Source organism: Panthera pardus, unplaced genomic scaffold (assembly GCF_024362965.1).
Source record: "Panthera pardus isolate Hobbes unplaced genomic scaffold, ASM2436296v1 HiC_scaffold_2, whole genome shotgun sequence".
In the NCBI taxonomy this organism is placed as follows: Eukaryota; Metazoa; Chordata; class Mammalia; order Carnivora; family Felidae; genus Panthera; species Panthera pardus.
In genome coordinates this window covers 82,636,508-82,656,001 of record NW_026526765.1, presented here as the reverse complement: position 1 = coordinate 82,656,001, position 19,494 = coordinate 82,636,508, and the positions used below count along the sequence as shown (strand labels likewise).

At 37.8% G+C, this 19,494-nt stretch overlaps 1 protein-coding gene across 1 annotated transcript in view; it reads right to left on the bottom strand.

Moving 5' to 3' along the window:
• KIAA0825 (KIAA0825 ortholog) overlaps window positions 1-19,494 on the bottom strand; it is a 385,059-nt gene that overhangs the window by 183,169 nt on the left and 182,396 nt on the right. Inside the window, exons 18-20 of the mRNA XM_019428780.2 lie at window positions 18,252-18,411; window positions 14,002-14,160; window positions 12,115-12,209 (exon numbers count right to left, since the gene is read on the bottom strand). Of these exons, the coding sequence (XP_019284325.2) occupies window positions 12,115-12,209; window positions 14,002-14,160; window positions 18,252-18,411 (414 nt within the window). The remainder of the gene's footprint in view (window positions 1-12,114; window positions 12,210-14,001; window positions 14,161-18,251; window positions 18,412-19,494) is intronic.

The window sequence follows — 19,494 nt, the reverse complement described above, 5'->3', positions numbered from 1 at the left end:
TCAGATGCACAAATGCAGCAAAGACATAATCCTGATGAAAAGAGCTGACTGGGCAAGTGACACAGGTAAACAACAAAAACTTACATCAGGTTACTGACTCCTTTCCAAAGAGAGACCAATTCTCTCATCTTAGGACTCTTTTTATAGGTTTTAATTGATTAACTTGGAGTTAACAATTATTTGACAAGAAGAGAATCACAAGCTCCCATTCCGGGTCAATCACTAAATCACTAAAAGCTACTCTTTGTAGCTTTAAAACATTTCATTTTATAGAAAACTAAAATATTCCCTTTTTGCCTTCTATTTTTCTGAGTCACAACATTCATCCTGATATTTTTTCTTCCAAAATTCTATTCAGAATGATGACTGAATGCTCGAAGGGTATTTTAAGATTTAAATGAGAGACAAGGACAGATTTGTTACCTCAGGTGGGTGGAATTATAAGGTACATGGTGAGGCAGAGCAAGAGATTAGTGACTTTTACTTTCCACAATGCCCATATTATTTCACTTCTCCTGAGCATACATGTAATTTAAAATAGTTTCATAAAGGTTTTAAATAAATGAATTAACAAAGCCTCTTTCTGTTGGTGATCCTCTCCCTACCTCAGAAAGGCCTAAAAGCAAATGAAAGTCATTCCAGAACAGTAAATTGAGACCAGCAGCCAAAAAGAAGGAACAGCACAGTGGCATGCCTGAACATTGTGCTTTATGGTGTAAGTGTCAAGGGAGAAGAGAGCCCTAGTGGCTTGCTTCCCTGGTGCTGGCTATCTATCTGAGGTGACAACCAAAAACTGGTGAACATTAGAGAGTAGCATGTGCTGAACATTAACATGTATAACTGTCCATAAATGCCCTGAGAATTTGGAAAATGGGGGATTTTTGAGATCTCTGTGTCTGGAGACAGGCTTGATGGTGGACCCAAGAGGGTCAAGGACAGACTTGGAAGATGAGCCAAGGGAGCAAAGGAGACAAACCCAGGCAAAGGGGTAGGCATCACTGACACAGATACCAGGAAATGCTCAAGTTCGCAACGGTCATTCTCATATTCCAGCTCTATCAGTCTTCTCCTCTGGAGCCTCCAGTCTACCAATGACCTGAGGTGAAGTTGAGTCCTGGTCAGGCAATGGTGAAGGGTCTCTGTCTCTGAGAACAGATGTCCAGACCAAGTTTTGCCATGGATGCCGGAGCCCTCAACTTGGACCCCATCTCTAGATCCTGATTTCTGAATAACTCAAAATCCACAGCTGAAAACAAGATCTGGTACACATATTTTGTGTGTTCATTGATTAGTTGTTAAATATTGGCCCTTTCTGGTCACACCTGTTCTGCTTTAGACTCACGAATGACCAGCATCAGCTTCCTGAGCTTCTATTCTGCCTTGAACCCAGACCATGCATCACACAGCCAACACCTAATAAAAAGTTCTCTAAACATCTCTTTTCTCATTTCTGCTTTTTCTCCTCAGTCCTCCCTTCTCTCATTTTGCAATTATCAGGATGCTTGGGTTGTGCCTTACTATTTTATCCCTGGCCATATGTTTATCCTTACACCTTACTCTGGCCTGTGCAAAGAAGAGGACGAAATAATAACTAAAAATAATTATAACTTTTATAGAGCATAACCTGTGCTCCAGGCTTTGTGCTAAAAAGTTGCTGGGATTAATTGCTCTGAACTTCCCATTCAATAAGAAAGGTGCTGCATGCAGTCAAGAAAAAGGAAATTAAAATCAAGTGGTAGACAAAGATTTGAACCACAGGTTGCCATACTCTGGAGTATGCTGAGTTGTGGGTCTGTTATAAAAAAGGGATTTGTGAATGGAAAGACCAGACGAAGGAGGCTTTGAAATTGGGGCTAAGGAGTTTGGTTTTGGTGCGTAGGCGATGTGGAGCCACTGTAAACTTCACAGTGGAATATATTTCTGTATATTTCATTCTAGCTTTTATCTCTTTGAATATTTGGTAATTCGTAATACAAGTTTGCCTGTGTCCTTTTGTTTACCACCTTTATTCTATCAGCATCAGTAACTCATATATATATACATGGCAGTGTAACATGGAAAAACAAACCAGACCAAGAATCTGGAATGGCTGGCTAAATTGTGCTGTGGTAATTTGGCATAATGCTAAGTTATTCAGAATAAAAATTATGTCTTTGCATCGATGAATGGCAAAAAAAAAAAGTTTGGTGAAAATGTAGAACCTACAATGATAAGTATAGATCCCCTCTTGTGAGGTGCAAAAGGATGTCTTTGTTATGTACATATAAAGGTCACTAGGAGAAAAGAAGAGCTGAATCAAGGTGGTGGCATTAAATTATAAACATTATTTCTGTGTTCCAAAAATGTGAATGCTATTTTCAATTGGTTTTTATAATAATAGAAAAACTTAAAGAGAAAAACACATTTAATCCAGCAGAGATCAATGGACTGGAAGTCAAGGAGAGAGTAAGCAGGGGATCTAGCCACCAGTGGATGGGGCACTGGATTTCAAGAGTGGCAGTGCTGGGGGACAGAAAGTAACGGTGTGAGAAATGTTCAGAGGGAAAGCTCTGTGTCTAACAGAATACAGATGAAGGGAGATGGAAACTTCGTAAAGTCATTCAAGATTTCTAGGCTGGGGCTGGAAAAATCTTAGTGCCATGAGTGGAAATCACACAACTCTAAAGAGGAGGCAGTTTCAGATGAAGGTAATTATGATGTGAGGATTTCTATATGAGATGAGAGTTATTACATTAAAATATTATTGCAGTGAAAATGTAAGTGTATGTGACCTAGAATCTCATTGAACAATTTTACAACCGGAGCTACAGATGACTCCGTGGCATAGATTTATAGGTTCACATTGCTGGGCCTAATCCATTCTGGGATTTGCACTTTTTAGCTTAAAATTTTAAAAATAAAATAAAATTTGGATGTTTTTACCTAGGTATGCACTCACCTCCATCCCATTGTATTAGGTCTTGCCTTCACATATTTATATTATTTGCCCAGGCCTGAAGGCATTTGATTTTGAAACCAGGATAACCATTCAAAGCCACAGAAGTGAAGGAGTTCATTGCTGAAAAGAGGTTAGGGAAGGATATAGAGTGTTTGAGAATGGGAGGACCAAGGCTAGGAGGCCTTTAGCAGTATCTGAGGAAAGAATAAATCAGAACAACTGTCTTAAAAGGAAACCCAGAAAGGGATATAGATGTAACTGGGGATGGGGGCGGAGGGAATAATCAATAACAGGGGGGAAAAATCTAAAGAAAATCACAATACTGAAGGGGCCTACTCAATGCCAAGAGAAATCAAGGACTCACACAAAGATAGACACGATGTCATTTGGGAGGTGGGGGGTATGACTTAAAAAAAAAGCATCCAGGGAGACAAAAAGGGGGGAAAGAGTCCTTTTGGCATCAAATTTCTCATAGGCAGTGTAAAATATAGGCAGATACAATTTCTTTATAAAGTTAAACATAAATGTACTAGACAATCCAGCATTCCCACTTCTAGGTATTATCCACATGAAATAAAAGCCTATGTTCATGTAAAAACCTGCACACAAATGGTTATAAAGACTACCCACAATCACCAATACTGTGAACAATCCAAATGTCCCTTAACAGGTAAATGGATCAACAAACCATTGAATGGAACATTCATACAATGGACTACTACTATTCTACAGTAAGAAGAACAATTGGAAGAATTTCAAATGCATCACGCTGAGTAAAAAGAGACAGATTGAAAAAGCAACATAGTATATAATTCTATTACTATACCTTCCTGAAAGAAGAAAACCACACAGGGAACAGATCAGTGATTGCCAGGGATTGAGACAGGGAAGAAATTGACTACAGAGGGTCAGTGCAAGAGAACCTTTTTAAATGATTTCTTTTTAAAAATTAATGTTTATTTATTTTTGAGAGAGATAGAGTGCAAGCAGGGGAGGGGCAGAGAGAGAGGGAGATACAGAATCCAAAGCAGGCTCGAACTCACCGACTATGAGATCATGACCTGAGCCAAAGTCGGTTACTTAACCGATTAAGCCACCCAGGTGCCCCTAAGTGATTTTGCTAGTCATGATTGTTGAACAATTTCATGCATGTTTCAACTCAGAACTATATACGCCACTCGTGAATTTTATTTTATGTAAAATAAAAGTACATAATATAAACAATACAAATCAATTTAAAAATGGAGGTTGTACCATATGACATCAAAGTGGCCAGTGGAAGAGCTAAAATGAAATTTTATTAGTAGCACTTGAAGAGGAGGGGACAGGAGATGGTAGTTCAAATTCTATATCTTTCATTGCAAGGAATCAATCATATTAAGTTGATAAAGTTTTAACAATTACTGGTGTAGCATATCCCTTAGATGTGTCAACTCAAATAAATAAAAAAAGAAATGGCTCAAATGGTTACAAGTGAGTGGGATTTCTGTGACTGAGGAGCTGGGGTGGGGAACTTTCTCTTTCATATCTTCCTGTACCATTTGAAATAATACACGTGTATGTATTGCTTATAGTTGATTACAAAACAAATTTCACAGTTATATTAATACACATATTCTGGATACAAAAACATCTTCATTTAAAATTTTTTTTCACCAGAGCTCCTACTTTGGGGGAAAAAAATCAGATTTAAGGCTGCCCCTCAGGGTACATAAAGGTGAGAGTCTCATTGACAACTTAAGAAAGCACTATAGACATCCTAACTAGTTTCACACACAACACAACAGAAAAGTACTAAAATAATAATATCAGAAATGCTAAGAAAGTGAACATTATTGTTCACATTTGTTACACTATTTCACTATATTTAGCAAACATTTAAATCTCTCTCATAATTATGTCATAATGAAAATATCTTCAGAGATAATTTCCTGTCTTTACGCTGATGTAGCAACATAAACAGAGACATCCTATGGTGACCAATAAGCCGAAAAAGCAGTCAATGGCCTTTTCATCGTCAACCAAAATGAGTCAATGGGTCTATGACAACTACTCGTGGATGCACCCATGTTGAAACTTTTTGCAGAAAAACATCACAGAGGGTTTGGGTTCTGAAAAGAATTTGACAGGGGAAAGACTTAAAGAAGAGTTATTGAAAAAAAGAATGTACTTCATACAAGCAAGTTTTTAATAGCTTTTGATATATTGCAAGAACCCCAAAGTGCCAGTATGTGAATGCATAATTAGGTAGGCACAAATTCATTACAAAGTGAATTTTGGTTCAACTTGACAAGTGAAAAATTCTCCCATGGCTGCTTTTGAGAAAATTATTATACCTTCCTTTCATCAAAATGTTGCCAATTCTGCGTTTCTGTCAATAGCATTTAACCTATTTATTTAGGTAGCCTGTTTTCTGCTTCACTGAATTAATGCAGACCTTCATTTAAATCACATTCCTATTAATTTATACAATACATACACATACACTCTCTCACGTAGGAGAGAACCACTGTTTGCACCCCACAATGGTGGCAATGGAGAAATGCACCACTTACATGCCTACAGTCATCATGGGGATGAGTGGCCCTCGTTGTCATTGCTCAACATCTCCCCTGTGCTCAGGACATGCTTCCATGTGGACTTTAGCCAATGTCTGAGCACAATGGAGGTAGTAATGCCAGCCCACGCCTGCAGGACATGAGACTCTTCTAGTGTGTGGACCTTAGCTCGTGGAGTCACATGGGCCTTGTTGAAACCTTATAACTACCCTCTACCCGTGACTCTTTCTACCCCACCCTCCTCCCCTCTCTCCTTTCACAGCTAACAGATCAGCAACTTGGTCTGAAGGTTTATTTGCCTACCCACCCTCTTCCTCTGTACCCTTCATATGTAGCTCTTCCAGAAAACTTCCTGCATCTCTAATCCTATCTACTTGCAGGATTTAATCTGACACACTGACTCTGAAGAAAGGGTAAGCTTGGCTCCTCTCCACCTCAAGGATATCTGGGCCACACCATCTTCAAAGAGAATGTATGGTACCTAACTTTTATGCAAATTAGGAATAGAGTAAACTGAGCCCTCAAGCTTCCCTGGGAATGTTTCTTTCTTTCTTTCTTTCTTTCTTTCTTTCTTTCTTTCTTTCTTTCTTTCGGGGAGAGGAGCAGAAAGATACACACACACACACACACACACACACACAGATAGAGAGAGATAGAGAGAGAGAGAGAGAGAGAAAGAGAGAAAGAGAGAGAGAGAGAGAGAGAGAGAGAGAGAGAGAATCTCAAGCAGCCTCCACACTCAGCGGGAAGCCTGACAGGGCTTGATCCCATGACCCTGAGATAATGACCTGAGCTGAAATCCAATAGTTGGATGCTTAACCAACTGAATCACCCCAGGTGCCCCATGAATGTCTTTTCTATGTGTGATGTATACTCTCTTCCTCAGCCTCTAGCCATAGTCTTTAACCTGGCCTTCACTTTTTTGGATTATCCTGTCCCTCAACTTCAGAGAAAAGTGGTCAAGAACGTGGACATGAACGGGAATCCAGGCACCATCACTTAGACCTCTGTGCCTATGTGCCTTAGTTTCCTTGTCAAGAAAACTATAATAATATATAACCTCATAAGGTTATTTATAAGGTTATTGTAAGGATTTACAGTTAAATACGTGTATGCAATTCACTTAAGTTATGCCAGCCAGGTGGCAATTGACCTCCAGGTTTGCTGTCTTCATTATCATCAGTAGATTTACAGTGAATACATAGCTAATTAAAAAAAAAAATGACCAAAGGGTACAAACTTCCAGTTATAAGATGAAGACCTAGAGAATGGCATAGAGATTATAGTTGTGACCATATTATACACTTGGAAGTTGCTTAGCAAGTAGATCTTAAATGTTCCTTCCACAAAAAGGATATGGCAATTATGTGATTGATGGAGGGGTTCATTAGCACTACGGTGGTAATCGTTTCACAATACATAAGTGTATCAAATCAACACATGGTACACCTTAAACTTCTACAATGTTATGTATCAAGCGTATCTCAATGAAGCTGGAAAAAAGAAACTTGATCAGGAATACGGTGTAGTCGATAAAGCACCAGATACAGTCTCAGAAGACTTCGTTTTGAGTTCCAGATGCCATTTATTACCTGTGACCTTAGGAGCGTGATTCAATGTTTTGCAACCTCACTGGTACCTGTCTCTTATTACGTAGTTGTTGTGAGGGTCAGAGGAGATGTGGCAAAGTACTTTACACACTACAAAAGACGGTATATAGAAGTTACCAAACAGAAAACAATACACAGGTACCAGTTTGTTTGGTCCATGCACAGAGGCCCTAACTCCTGAAAATCTTGAGGGTCACAGTGTTAAATTCTTACATCCTAAATACACTTTAGATGTGCTGCTTTGGGAGTTAAGGATGGGCGGGAAGCCTGCTCCTACTTGAGCACATACTGGTGATGGGTAGAGAGTCACTGAGTCTGAGGCCTTCCCTTTGGGGGAGGTGGAAAGAAAAGGGTTTTTTATAGAGAGAGCGAGAACATGAAAAATACCCAGATTTGCATGCCACGGCATATGTAACGTATGTAATGGCTCAGAGGTGTGTTATTTCTAAAATCAGCTTCCCCCTTTTTTAAACCCATCTCTCCATCACCAGGCAGCCTGCTGCTGCATCAGGAATTTACTGCTGTGAGCAACCATAAACATTGTGCTAATGGCTGCACTGCCCGAGGACGGACATTGCAGAGTGCAGTGTGCGCAGTTAAAGGCCACAGACGATATTTTCTACTCTCTGCACACCACAGGGCACACACATTATCATCTGATCTAGCAGAAAGGTACTTTAATAATTATTATTATTAAAAGCAAACAATCAACTCCACAAATCAACAGCTCTTCTAAAACATGTTTTCTAATCTCTGTTTCCTCTCAGATGTATGGTTATTGTCCACCTGGAAAGGCCCCAAAGTGATAGCCAGAAATCTGCTGCCACCACCCCTTCTGCTGTTGCTGCCGTCCTATTTAATTGTGTTTGCTCAACTCGAAGCCAAACTCATATGCAGTATATTTAGATGGTTAAAATAGCATAGCATTCCTCTGTATTCACAGATTATTTTCAATGCCACAATTCTTGGGAATTAGTCTGGAATAAATAAGGTAAAGCTACATAAATTTGTTCCAGTGACAAAGAAAACAATATCAAAATGGCAATCTGGAGATTCGCCATGAATGAAGGAATATACAGTGTCCCTCCTGGTGAACTCTCCTGCAAATGCAATCACCGTCTCATTCGCTAGTCTGGATTTATTTTAAAGTGAGTGAGAAAGAAAGCAAGGAACTAATAGTAAGAAACGGATTCAAAAGATCAATGTACAATCACTGTACTTACTCTTACATAGCATTAGAGGTAAAGGCGTAGAACTGATATATATGTTGATTTTCTGAACCTCAGAGGAGCCTTTTTTTCCCCCGCAATGGCAAATTTTTTAAATTGAAAAACATCTATCATTAATATATATTCGGGATCTCTCTCTGAGGTCTCAGCGACTACATTTTTTTTTTCAAATGCCTTGAACATCGCAAATTTACAAAGGCTTGGTTAGATACTTCTGTCAGCTAACACTACCTTAAATTTTCAACTTGTGTTTTTAGTATCATTTAATGAATACAAACCCTACCATCCAAATGTCACAAGATTTCTGAATCGCGGAATAAAGAACGGACCTTGTTGCTGAACAGGTTATGACTTGAACTGGATCAATTAATTAAAAATAAAGACCAGTGTTCCATGCTTTTAATCTGAGCCAAATGTCGCATAATAATAAAAACAGGCATTTTAAACACACAGAGTTTAACCAGATTTTCAGCTGAATGTGGAAAATGTAGAGAATGATCATGCAGCTCGATAATTTTTTTACTTGAGATTTTCCAGAATATACTTCTCATATCTACATGACTATTGATCCAAACTCACATTTAGAGAATGCCAACTCTGTGCTCATCTGTCAGGAGCCGACTTTTCCCCTGTATTCTTATTCCTCATTTGTCTGTTAACTAATTCAACAAATATCACTCAAAATCTATTGTAGATATCTGATAGCTGTTCTAGGTACTGTAGACACAGTGTGAGTAAAACAGGTAAGGTGCTATTCTCATGGAGTTTATATTCTACCTGGGCCGGGGGGGGGGCAGGAATGGAGGGGGCAGGATTAGGAGAAAACCAACAGAAAGTAAGAGTTCAGATACTGATAACTCAAGAAAGCACAGTAGAATACAATGCTAGGGTGATCTGGAGGGTACCTTTAGGTGGGAGATAAGGAAAGGCTTCTCTGAGGAGGTAACATGTACCTCAGATGGACAACCTGGCAGCTACCATGTGAAGAGCTGAGGGAACTGCGAGTACAGAGACCCTGAAACAATAAAGAGCTTGGAGAATCCCAACAATAGGAAGAAGACAATGAACTCAGAACATCATGAATTGGGAGAACTGCTTTGAGATGAGGCCTGACAGTGAGCAGAGGGCACATCCCTACCAAGTTCTCAGGTAGTCACTTTAAGATTGGTTCTGCCTTTGGAATCATCGCAGAGCCAGCCTGTGGAACAAATAACCAGTATTGTCTCAGATCCAGATACAGCTGGTGCCACGCATCTCCTTTCTTCCTATGTCTGAACTGTCCTTCACACGGTCATCTCTTGAGTATCTCCTAAGTGACTCATGTGGCGTTTAGACACCCTGCTTCTTGCCCATTTTGTCACTGGTTGCCTTCCAAAGCCATGATGGAGGTCTGGTTCACTCCAGGCTTGGGGTCTTTAGAGAGTAAGTCCATGGATGGTCTGCTTATGATATTAAATTTGAAGACCAGGCACAAAAGAATTTAGAAGGTGAATATAAAGGATTCCCTGCTCTTCAACTTTTTTCAAATTTTTGCATTTGTGTTCACTCTTCTTTGTACCATTATGTCCTCAGATAATAATTGCTCCCCATATATACACTTGACCAAAGTGCAGACATAGATTAGTATAAACCTACTACCAATTAAAGACAGAAAAAGAAAACAAGTTTAATTGCTGAGTTTGAAAAAAAAGAATTCAGCATATTCAGCCGAACTACTATAGGTAGTTCACAATAGTATGTAAAAGTATCACTTTACGGATGTAGGATAAAATTCATAACTCTCATTCTAAAGCTCAGTGTTCTGTGGTCTCACTTTCAAATGCATATTCTCAAATAGCCGTGTTGTCAAAACTTCAAGGTACCATTTAAAAAATAAATAATAGTAATAATAATAAATAATAATAAATAGTAATAATAAATAATAAATAATAATAAATAATAAATAAAAATTCCCTCTAAGGTAGATCAATTATACTCATAGCTTGCACTATGTAGTAGTTTGGAGTAGAATGCCTTTCACAGCATTCTTTAAGGTTCCAAGGTTCTTTAATAAAGTGATAGTCTAGCTGTTTCTATTAAAGATTCACGACCCTTTTCCAATAAAACTGTTTTGACCTGTTACTTCTGGCTAAATTTGTGGGAGTTCTATTTTCTCACTCTTGCACATGCTATCTCAGGGAAATAGACTTTAATAGCTATTGTCCTAATTGAAGTGTATCTAAAGTTGTTAAACAAAAATAACAACATGCAATTTTGTTAAAAACACAAATTCACTTCAAAGTGAACATTATACATAGCAAATGCAGAAAGGTTTGAAGGGTGTGTTGCCCCCAGAGCACCATTTAGTGGACCGGAAGCACCAATTCACAGCTGAAAACACTCAGTAAGATAGAATACAGTTAGTCAGCAAAGGCTCAAAACTTTACAGACAGCAGGGAAAAACTGAGTTATCTTTCCTAGTTTGTTCCCAGACAGACATTTAACATTATGTAAACATCACACAACCATAGATTCAACAAAGACCTGGTGTCTCCTCTACCACCCCACCTCCCATCTCCCAAGCAACTTTGGGAGATGATAGGAGCCACTCCAGGGGACTTGTGCATGAACAGAGTGCATTTTCAACTACTGCCTGCCAGGTGGTAAGCTTGCTGGGAGAAGGCTGTCCTTGATGGGAAAGCTAGATGGTTCAGCTTTGTACATGATGGGCAGGAGAGCTTCCTTCAGGGGTGAAATATTAGAAACACCATCGTGACCACACATTTAAGCTCCAGCTTTCACTGGCAATAAAGCTACCCTTTTTAAACCTCCACTTAAGAAATTATGGGAAATACTGGTTATCTCTCCCTCCTGATATTTTCATATATATACCCAGATTTGTCAAGGATGATTTGACTATTCTGTCATTGCTATCAGGAAAAAATATATATTTAATATTTATATCAAAAAGATATGAACATTCTACATCACAAAGATTCTATACAAAATAATTCTCATACTGAACTACAAGCAAACAAATGATGCTTGAATTTAAAAGTTGCACACATATGTAGCTTATGTGAAAATGTCATACTTGATAGAGAAATCCAATTTTTAAAGATAACACCTTACAGTTTTCACCAAAGACTTTAAAGTATTTTAAAATCTATGTTAATTGATCCAAAATAAAAGGAAATGTTTATACTTTTCTGCAAAATAAATTACATGTGTAGGTTCCCAGGCTGAAATCACGTTATCATTTTGTTGGATTGTCCTGGGGTGTGCGTGTGTGTGTGTTTATGTGTGTGTAAAATAATATGCAACTGAAGCTTTAGCAAGAAAGTGCCAAAATAACTGGCTTCAAAGCAAAAAATTCAATCATGACAGTTTTACTTACATGTTTCCCCTGATGAGACTGGTTGATTTGGCTTGGCATTTTGTACGCATTCATTAAATTATTGTAAACAAATATATAGTATTCTAATGACATTCAAGTTGGTAACTTTTGGTGTGTACAATGTTGTGCTATTGTATATACAAATTCAAAAATATTTGAAATTCAGACTAAAACCAACTAATTTCATCTCAAAAAATTTTGTACTGCCTTTTGTAAATGCTTACTATGGGAAAACAGCATTTAGAAAGTATACTTGATCTACTTCCATCTCTCACTCTCTCTCTCTCTCTCTCTCTATACACACACACACACACACACACACATATATATATGCATATAATATATAAAGGATATATGTATATATATCCCCCAACCAGATCCCCCAAATCACAAATCTCATTACCTGTTTTTGAGCAGTACACTGAAGGTCATCTTATCCAGTCCCAGATAATTTGGCAGCAAGTTTGACCAATTCCAGCTCCATTTTGTGATGGCTGACTGTTGATAAATGGGAAGACGCTATTGTTAGTTATTAATCAGAGTTAATATGATCAGTAAATTAAAGCTCCAGCTGTGATAGACTAACTAAGAAGGAGGGGGGTCCAGAACAAGGACTTAGACAGATAGCATCAATCATGTCCACAGAAGAAGGTTTTTATTCCAATAAGACAGCAATTAATTTATAAATCCATTTGGGGATGTAGTCATTATTTATAAAAATATAAATCAATTTCTTGAGTCGTTATTCTTCCAAGTGCTAATGGCATTTGCCCAACAAGTTTCTCTGAGAGGGTGACTCTTTGAAAAGTGAAATAATTGGCAACTTTTTCATATATCCATTCATGGTTTTTATTTCTTTAGCATCCAGAGCTCTGATGTAAAAAACAAACTTAGAAGTGCTAGGACTCAAATTACAAGACACTTCATTAGAGTATGGTATCAACGTTATTTTGGTTAAGAAAATGCTTTAAAGTGGAAATGAGAATGAGCTGTGAATGTAAAAAGCATTCTTTTTTCTCATTTAATAGGTAATTTCACAACAAAGTAAAGAGAAAAATTACTGTGAAAGATAATCTCATAATTCAGAGCAGAATAAAACATGCCATTTATTTAAATGAAGTGAGGATAATTCAACAGCTACAATGATTATTTATGGTTTGGAGCCGTCTAATGTACAACATAGAGAAGCAGCCAATAAACTCAAACTTATACAATATATTTGTTTTCAAGTATTACAGATGCTTGCATTCCTTAAAATGGAATAGTTGTGCTAATAAGAGTCCAGGCCGATGTTTAAAATCCTACAAGAACTATGCCCTGTCACTTGCTGATTAATGGAGCACCACAATCCTGTCATAGAGCAGGAGAATTCTGCCCCGGGTTGTCAGCATTTGAAGGTCTTATTCTACTACAGTATTGATGAATGTAGACTAGGGTCGTAACAGGCATGGCAAAAATATTATCTGCATCCCGAATTAGGCCATTGTTTTAATTCTTATTTTCATCAGAGCTCTAGGTCAAGCAATCCTTCTCTTCTGCCCTGTTAGTTCAAATAGTCTGTCAAAAAGCTTTTTCCTTTTTATTCAGCAAAAGAACAAACAAAGCAAAAGCAACTTTAGACTTCAAATACTTTGGCATAAATTTGATCTATTTCACGTAATGACTGAAGCAGGTAGCTTCAACAGTGGCATAATCTGATGTTAAAAACATGTGGTATTTATCACATTGACTTTATTCCAAGTATCCTGACTTAAAGATCAGGAATATGTTTAGGGTTATAAGAAGGGAAACGTATCTCATTCCACTTAAAACAGGAGCTCAAGGCTTTATTTATAATTAATTATAAACTGTTATTATTTTCCTGATAAATTAGATAAATTCATAATAATTGCTAAGTGTTCTTTGAGTGTGTGGATCAGGGATGGGGGTGGGCACAAGAGAGGGAGAAGACTGTTACAAAATGCCTGGTTTTTCAGGCCTTCTGTAGACACAGCCTAACAGATGTTCCCACTGCCCATGGCGAGCTGACCTGGTCAAAAGTTAAATTATACAGACCAAACATATGAATCAGTTTGACAAATAGAAAGAAGGTAAAATAACTATTTCAAAGTCAATTCATGTAGACCACATAGGTAAGAACAAGGCCTTTTGCTTCCTAGCCAAAAAAAAGAAAAAAGCTTATGAGTAAGTATTCAGACACAAAGCACCTTTTTTATTTATGTAAAAAAAAAAAAACAAAAAACAAAAAACAAAATACACGTTTAAGGTAAACTTACTATTTTCCACATACCTGATCTAGCATGTTTTCACTAAATGCCTTGTACACATGGAAAGGGTTAAAGGCAGAAGGCTGATCTTCCACACTCCTCAAGGTCGTCTTTAAAGGTCTGATGGGTAATGGCTTTTCCTCTGAACCATTCATAGAAAACAGCTGTTCTTTTAAATATTCCTTCAAGGGGGGAAAAAAAATTACAAGTCGTGATGGTGGGAAGCATATATTCTCTTTAAAAATACACTGATCAATATCCAAATCTACCCTTTCAGCACATTTGCTAGATTACAGTGTATTACTTGCCTCAGGACAGAATACATTTTCGGAAGAAACATAGCAGAATACCAATCAGCGTTGCAATAAACCCATCAAAAACAGGTTCACCTAATATATAGGATAGATTAGAAAACCATTTTACCAATTCTCACATAATGAATGTATGCTTGATATATCAGGATGTTTTTAATAGGCATTGTCTTGTCATTGGTTCATGTGTTAACATGTCTGGTTACCAAAACTTAACTCAGATGCATGATTACTCACAGGACAAGATTGCTCATTCATTCATTAAGTGAAGTTGTTATCTACTTCATGCTCAGCAGAGTGCTAAGTACTCTGATATTTCACTGCAAGCAATCTTACTCTATGTAGAATTAATTATAATTCAAACTCTTAAATTCTATTTCCATGCTCTTGACTGGAAAATATCAAGGTTCAAAAGAAGCTCAACATACGTAATTCTAACACCCCAACTGCCAGTGGCAGCCTGGGCAAAAAAGTCAATCTACTGCATTATATTTCATTCTCCATCCATAAATAAATAAGGTGAATGATCCTAATCTATTTTATTAGACTTCTTCTAGAAGACAACAATTAAAATGACTTACAGTTTCCTATAAGCTATCAAATAGTAATGACTTAATGTTAATAAGTCATTTAATACATAAGGAATATAAACATTTTTCTGATTTTCAGTTTTTCTTCAAGAGTAGGGCTAGGTTCACAGCATTAGAGCTGAAAAGGATGTCAGAGGTCATCTGGAAAACCCTTGGTACCCACAGTCTAGGGCCTAGACCATTCAAGTCAGCCTTTCTTGGGAACTTAGAAAACCCGAATCTCAGACCCCACACCAAATAAAATCTGATCACTAACAGGGTTTCCCAGGAGATTGGTAGGCATATGAAAGTTTAAATAACTCTAGCCCACCCCACATTCAGTGGTTGATTCTGAAAGGTCATGGGCTGAGCCTGAGGTTACACAGGGGTGAGTGGTAGAGTGTGAGTGAGAATCCCCATATTTGGTTTCAGTTCACTGTGCTTTTTCCTGTGGCTCTGTAACTTCGGGAATAGAGAATGCCCACTGCACTCATCCTGGAAGGTAAATTTGAGTTCCTGAAACCATAAAAATCACCACTTAACAATGATAATCATTTCTTAAACTTGCTCATTGTGGACCACATCTCCTTAGATTAATTCCATAACACACACACACACACACACACACACACACACACAGACTCCTACTAAGTATCATTAGATAATAATAAAGCCACCAAAAAAGAATTTTATGCCTAGATTTAGATTTTTACACAGAAATAAAATTTCTCTGCATTATGATTTCGGAATGTAAAATTTTAAAAAGGAATAAAAGATTCTAACGAGAACAACTGCTTTGTTTTGGCTAATGGCAATCTGTTTCAACTGATTTCCCCTTACATTGCTGCATTTCGGCTTTTTTTGTTCCACAATTCAAAAAAGATAAAGTGCTGTGTTGCAAGTTGTCAACACAATGGTGTTTTTTCCCTTGTTAATTTCTCTGGCCTCTCTGCTATCTTGACCATGGTTGCTACCCCTTCTAAAAAAAACTGATTTTCTGCGGTGTCGTCGCTTTAACCGGATTCACTGCTAAATCTGATGTACTTCTTTGGAAAAAAAATATATTCTTCTTTTAACATCCTTTTGAACACTCTACCGGTGCAGTTACATTAAAGCTTATTTCTCTACCCACCGTTTCTGCATTTTTCTCCACTGGAAGAGCTCCACCAGTCCCAGGACCTCAACTACCAAACTCACTGAGGCCACCAAAAACTATAGTCATGGCCTTCCTCATCTTTGCTCATGGCCAGGTTCTTCAACTACCCACTGAACTTTTAACTAAGACATCTGACCTTTGTCTCAAAGACAAACATTCTTAAACTCATTTCGTCTGATAACTTTGTTGTTACTCGATGGCACACTCATTCTTCCCCTTACCCATGCCTATACTTGTCAATGCATCTGTATTTGTGCTGCCATTTGGAAGCATATTAAACAGTACACCTGAAAATGCTAAAGACTCATAACGCTCAGCAAATGAACACGTTTCACAGTGCAAATTTTACCTACAGCATAGCAATGCCTCAGTATAAAAGCAGTTCGAAGTAGTAACACTAGGTGCCTAGTCAGCCTTATGTTGTTATTGAATTTTCTGCCTGTTTTGTTTTAGTAGTCATAAGACAAAGGGCTCACTACTTTTTCTGGCTCTAGCCTCACCTCACAGCAGGCCTCTTACCTTGCCGCGATGTTTCTCATTCGGGAACAGTAAATCAACAAGTACGTGGCTTGACATCCCATGTGATAAACACTGCCCTAACAGTAAGTTTCTTCAGTTGTAATGAAAGAAAAATCCTAACTCTGAACTTAATTGATCAAAATGAGGCAGTGCCCCAGTGAAGAGCCTTATATACAACAGGTCTCACAATAGACCTGGTCAGAGCCCCTGCCTCAAACGTCCACAAGCTCTAGGAGGGAAAAACAGCCTTTTGATTGATTTCCTGAATATGACAGGTGGCTAACAGCCAGTAAATATCCAACTTAATTTCTCTTATTGGTGATTACTGATCTTTTTCATGCCAAACGCTTTTAAAAAGTGGACTCGTCTATCAGTTTGGCAATCTATACCAGCCACGACTGTTCTCAGAACTCTTGCAACGCCACTTTCCTAAAAATCCCATGGTAATCCTACTTCAACAGCTGTTGCTCAGTAGTCACCATGGTTACTTAAGCCAATCTGGGTGGCCACGTGGACATGCCAGTGAAGACCATGACTTCGCAGTGGTGGTCTTTCCATTAGCCAAGTCCAGGAGCACCTGAGTTCCCCACATAGAAACCCTTAACAAATTACGAGGGATCATTAGCAAATGTGAATAGGTAGTAGGTAGCTAACAATTATATACTGAGCTTAGGTGCCTCAGGGACTGGACCATTCCTCATAGCAACAAATCCTTCCCCTCCTTCTCAGGCGATCATTGAATGCACTATTATATCACCTGTTTATAGGTTGACTGGTTGATTAGCTCTAGGAAAGCCAGGAAACAAAATTTACTTGAAGTAACTTTCAGATAGATGGTAGCAGGAAGAACATTTATATAACTGGGTTGTAAAATGCTGTGGTAGAATTTAATTCACTCCTTGGAAATTTATGGTTTTGAAGGCCTACCTCATTGAGATAAAACACTATAGCTTCACATTATTCATATTATAGAATTTTTAGTATTTCCAAAAATACATGCATGCGTTTGCAAATATAAACATAATTCTAATGCACATTAGATGTCACATTCTAATTCACATACAAATGCTCAGATTAAAAACCTGATCAAGTTAGCAAACTTGTATTGTTTCAAGGCAATAACTGAGATACCTCCTCTTTACATTTTTGTTCAAACAGCCACAAACATGCAAGGTCAGAGGCTTAATCCAGCAGAGACATAGACAAGCATGACATTGGCTCTAACCAGTGTCCATACGTTAATGCATTTTCTTGGGTTAATCTAGTTGCTCCCGAGTATGGCTCAATATTCTTCCGAAATTTTCTCATTATGTGAGAAATCTCCAACTTCACCAAGTATGACGTCTATAGGAGAAGAAGTACATCTCTCTGAGGAAAATTCATCATTCGCCAACAGCAGATTTTAACATCAGTTTAACAGTCACAAACACACAATTCCCAAACTACACGTCTAGTCTATACAATTCAGAACTGCACTGAGTTTATGAGCCGTGTTATTGTTTAAACCATATAAATAAAACCTACATTGTTTCGGTGAAGCTTCTGCTGTACAAATGCAGAACAGCCGGGGCTGAATAGATTCTATTAATAATGCAATATTGAGTTTGGTATTGACTTTAAGAAGTATTATCACCTCCTTGACTAACCCTTAGCTGCCAGCAGACGCTGCCTCAGGCCAGTACACACCTAATTGCTCGGTAAAAAGGCCGTTTCCCTACCTCATTGAGCCGCATGATGTGATAAATTTGCCGCAGGTACTCGCTGCCACCTGGTTTGTGGCAGATATCCAGGACCATCATGTTTATTTTCTGCTCAGTCAGTTCAAGAGCACTATCTTCTTCTTCTAAGGCTGTGCTTTTCTCCATCGTCATAAATGCACTAAACACAAAGAAAGCATATAAGTATCAGTGGTGAAGAATTGTAAAGATGGAAAATAATCAAAGAGATTGAGTGTGGAGAGTCGATGTAAATCTCATATTCAAAGCACCATAAAGACTGCTCAAATAGGTAAGCCTTCCCAAACCGCCCCTGCTCATAGAAATAGTGCCTCAGGACTGAGCACCTGAAAGCATTTTTAAAAATTGAATGGTTTCTTTTAAAACACTTCTTTATTGCATTTATACTCCTATCTATAAAACATTTTCCCATTACTGCAATTGTTGAAATTGCTATAATCATGGGATGAAAACAAAACATTTCTTTTTAAGAACATGTAAGAAATAATTTGTATTTTCTCTTTGAGGATAAAAAGTATCTTTGATGCCAGAAATAGCTTTGGTATTCTGTCTTTTGTAGATTCCTCTTTACACCTGTCGTAGAACACATTAAAGACTAATTAAAGTGTCAAAAGGGGAGCCTATTATGCTAAATATAGGCTGGGTGCTTCCTGGCAGTGTGCTTACCACTGGGTATTTTACATTAGCCTTTTGACACTTGTTGCCTTTTAAAAATATAAGGCCCCTCTCCTGTTTCTTCTTGGTAAGGATACCTAGCAAAAGTCACTGCCCTGATTATTCTTTCAGGAAAAGGGTCTAGTGTCACCACGCCGGGAATATGCAAGTTTTATTTGTGAAACATTTCTAAAAACACATACTCTTGTTATTGATTTTAAACATTATTTACATAGTAATGATGAATGACATAAGTAAAAAAGAAATTCTCAAACTATACCAGTGCAAAAGAACTCTATACAACATGCATCATATATATTCCATACTACTTTTCTTATTACACTTGATATTAGGTATGATCATGTTAGGCGTTGCAATCTAAGCATTCTTAAGAAAATGCATGGTTTTCCACTGTTTCTCAGACTAAATGAAATTTACTGTGGTGTAATCAACTATATACTGCAGTTCATTACTGAGATTTTGCCATGATTATAAAATTAGTTCTGCTAAGAGTCAGTGCCGCTGACCTGAAGACTGAACCAAATGATACCCAGCTGCTGGACATTAACTT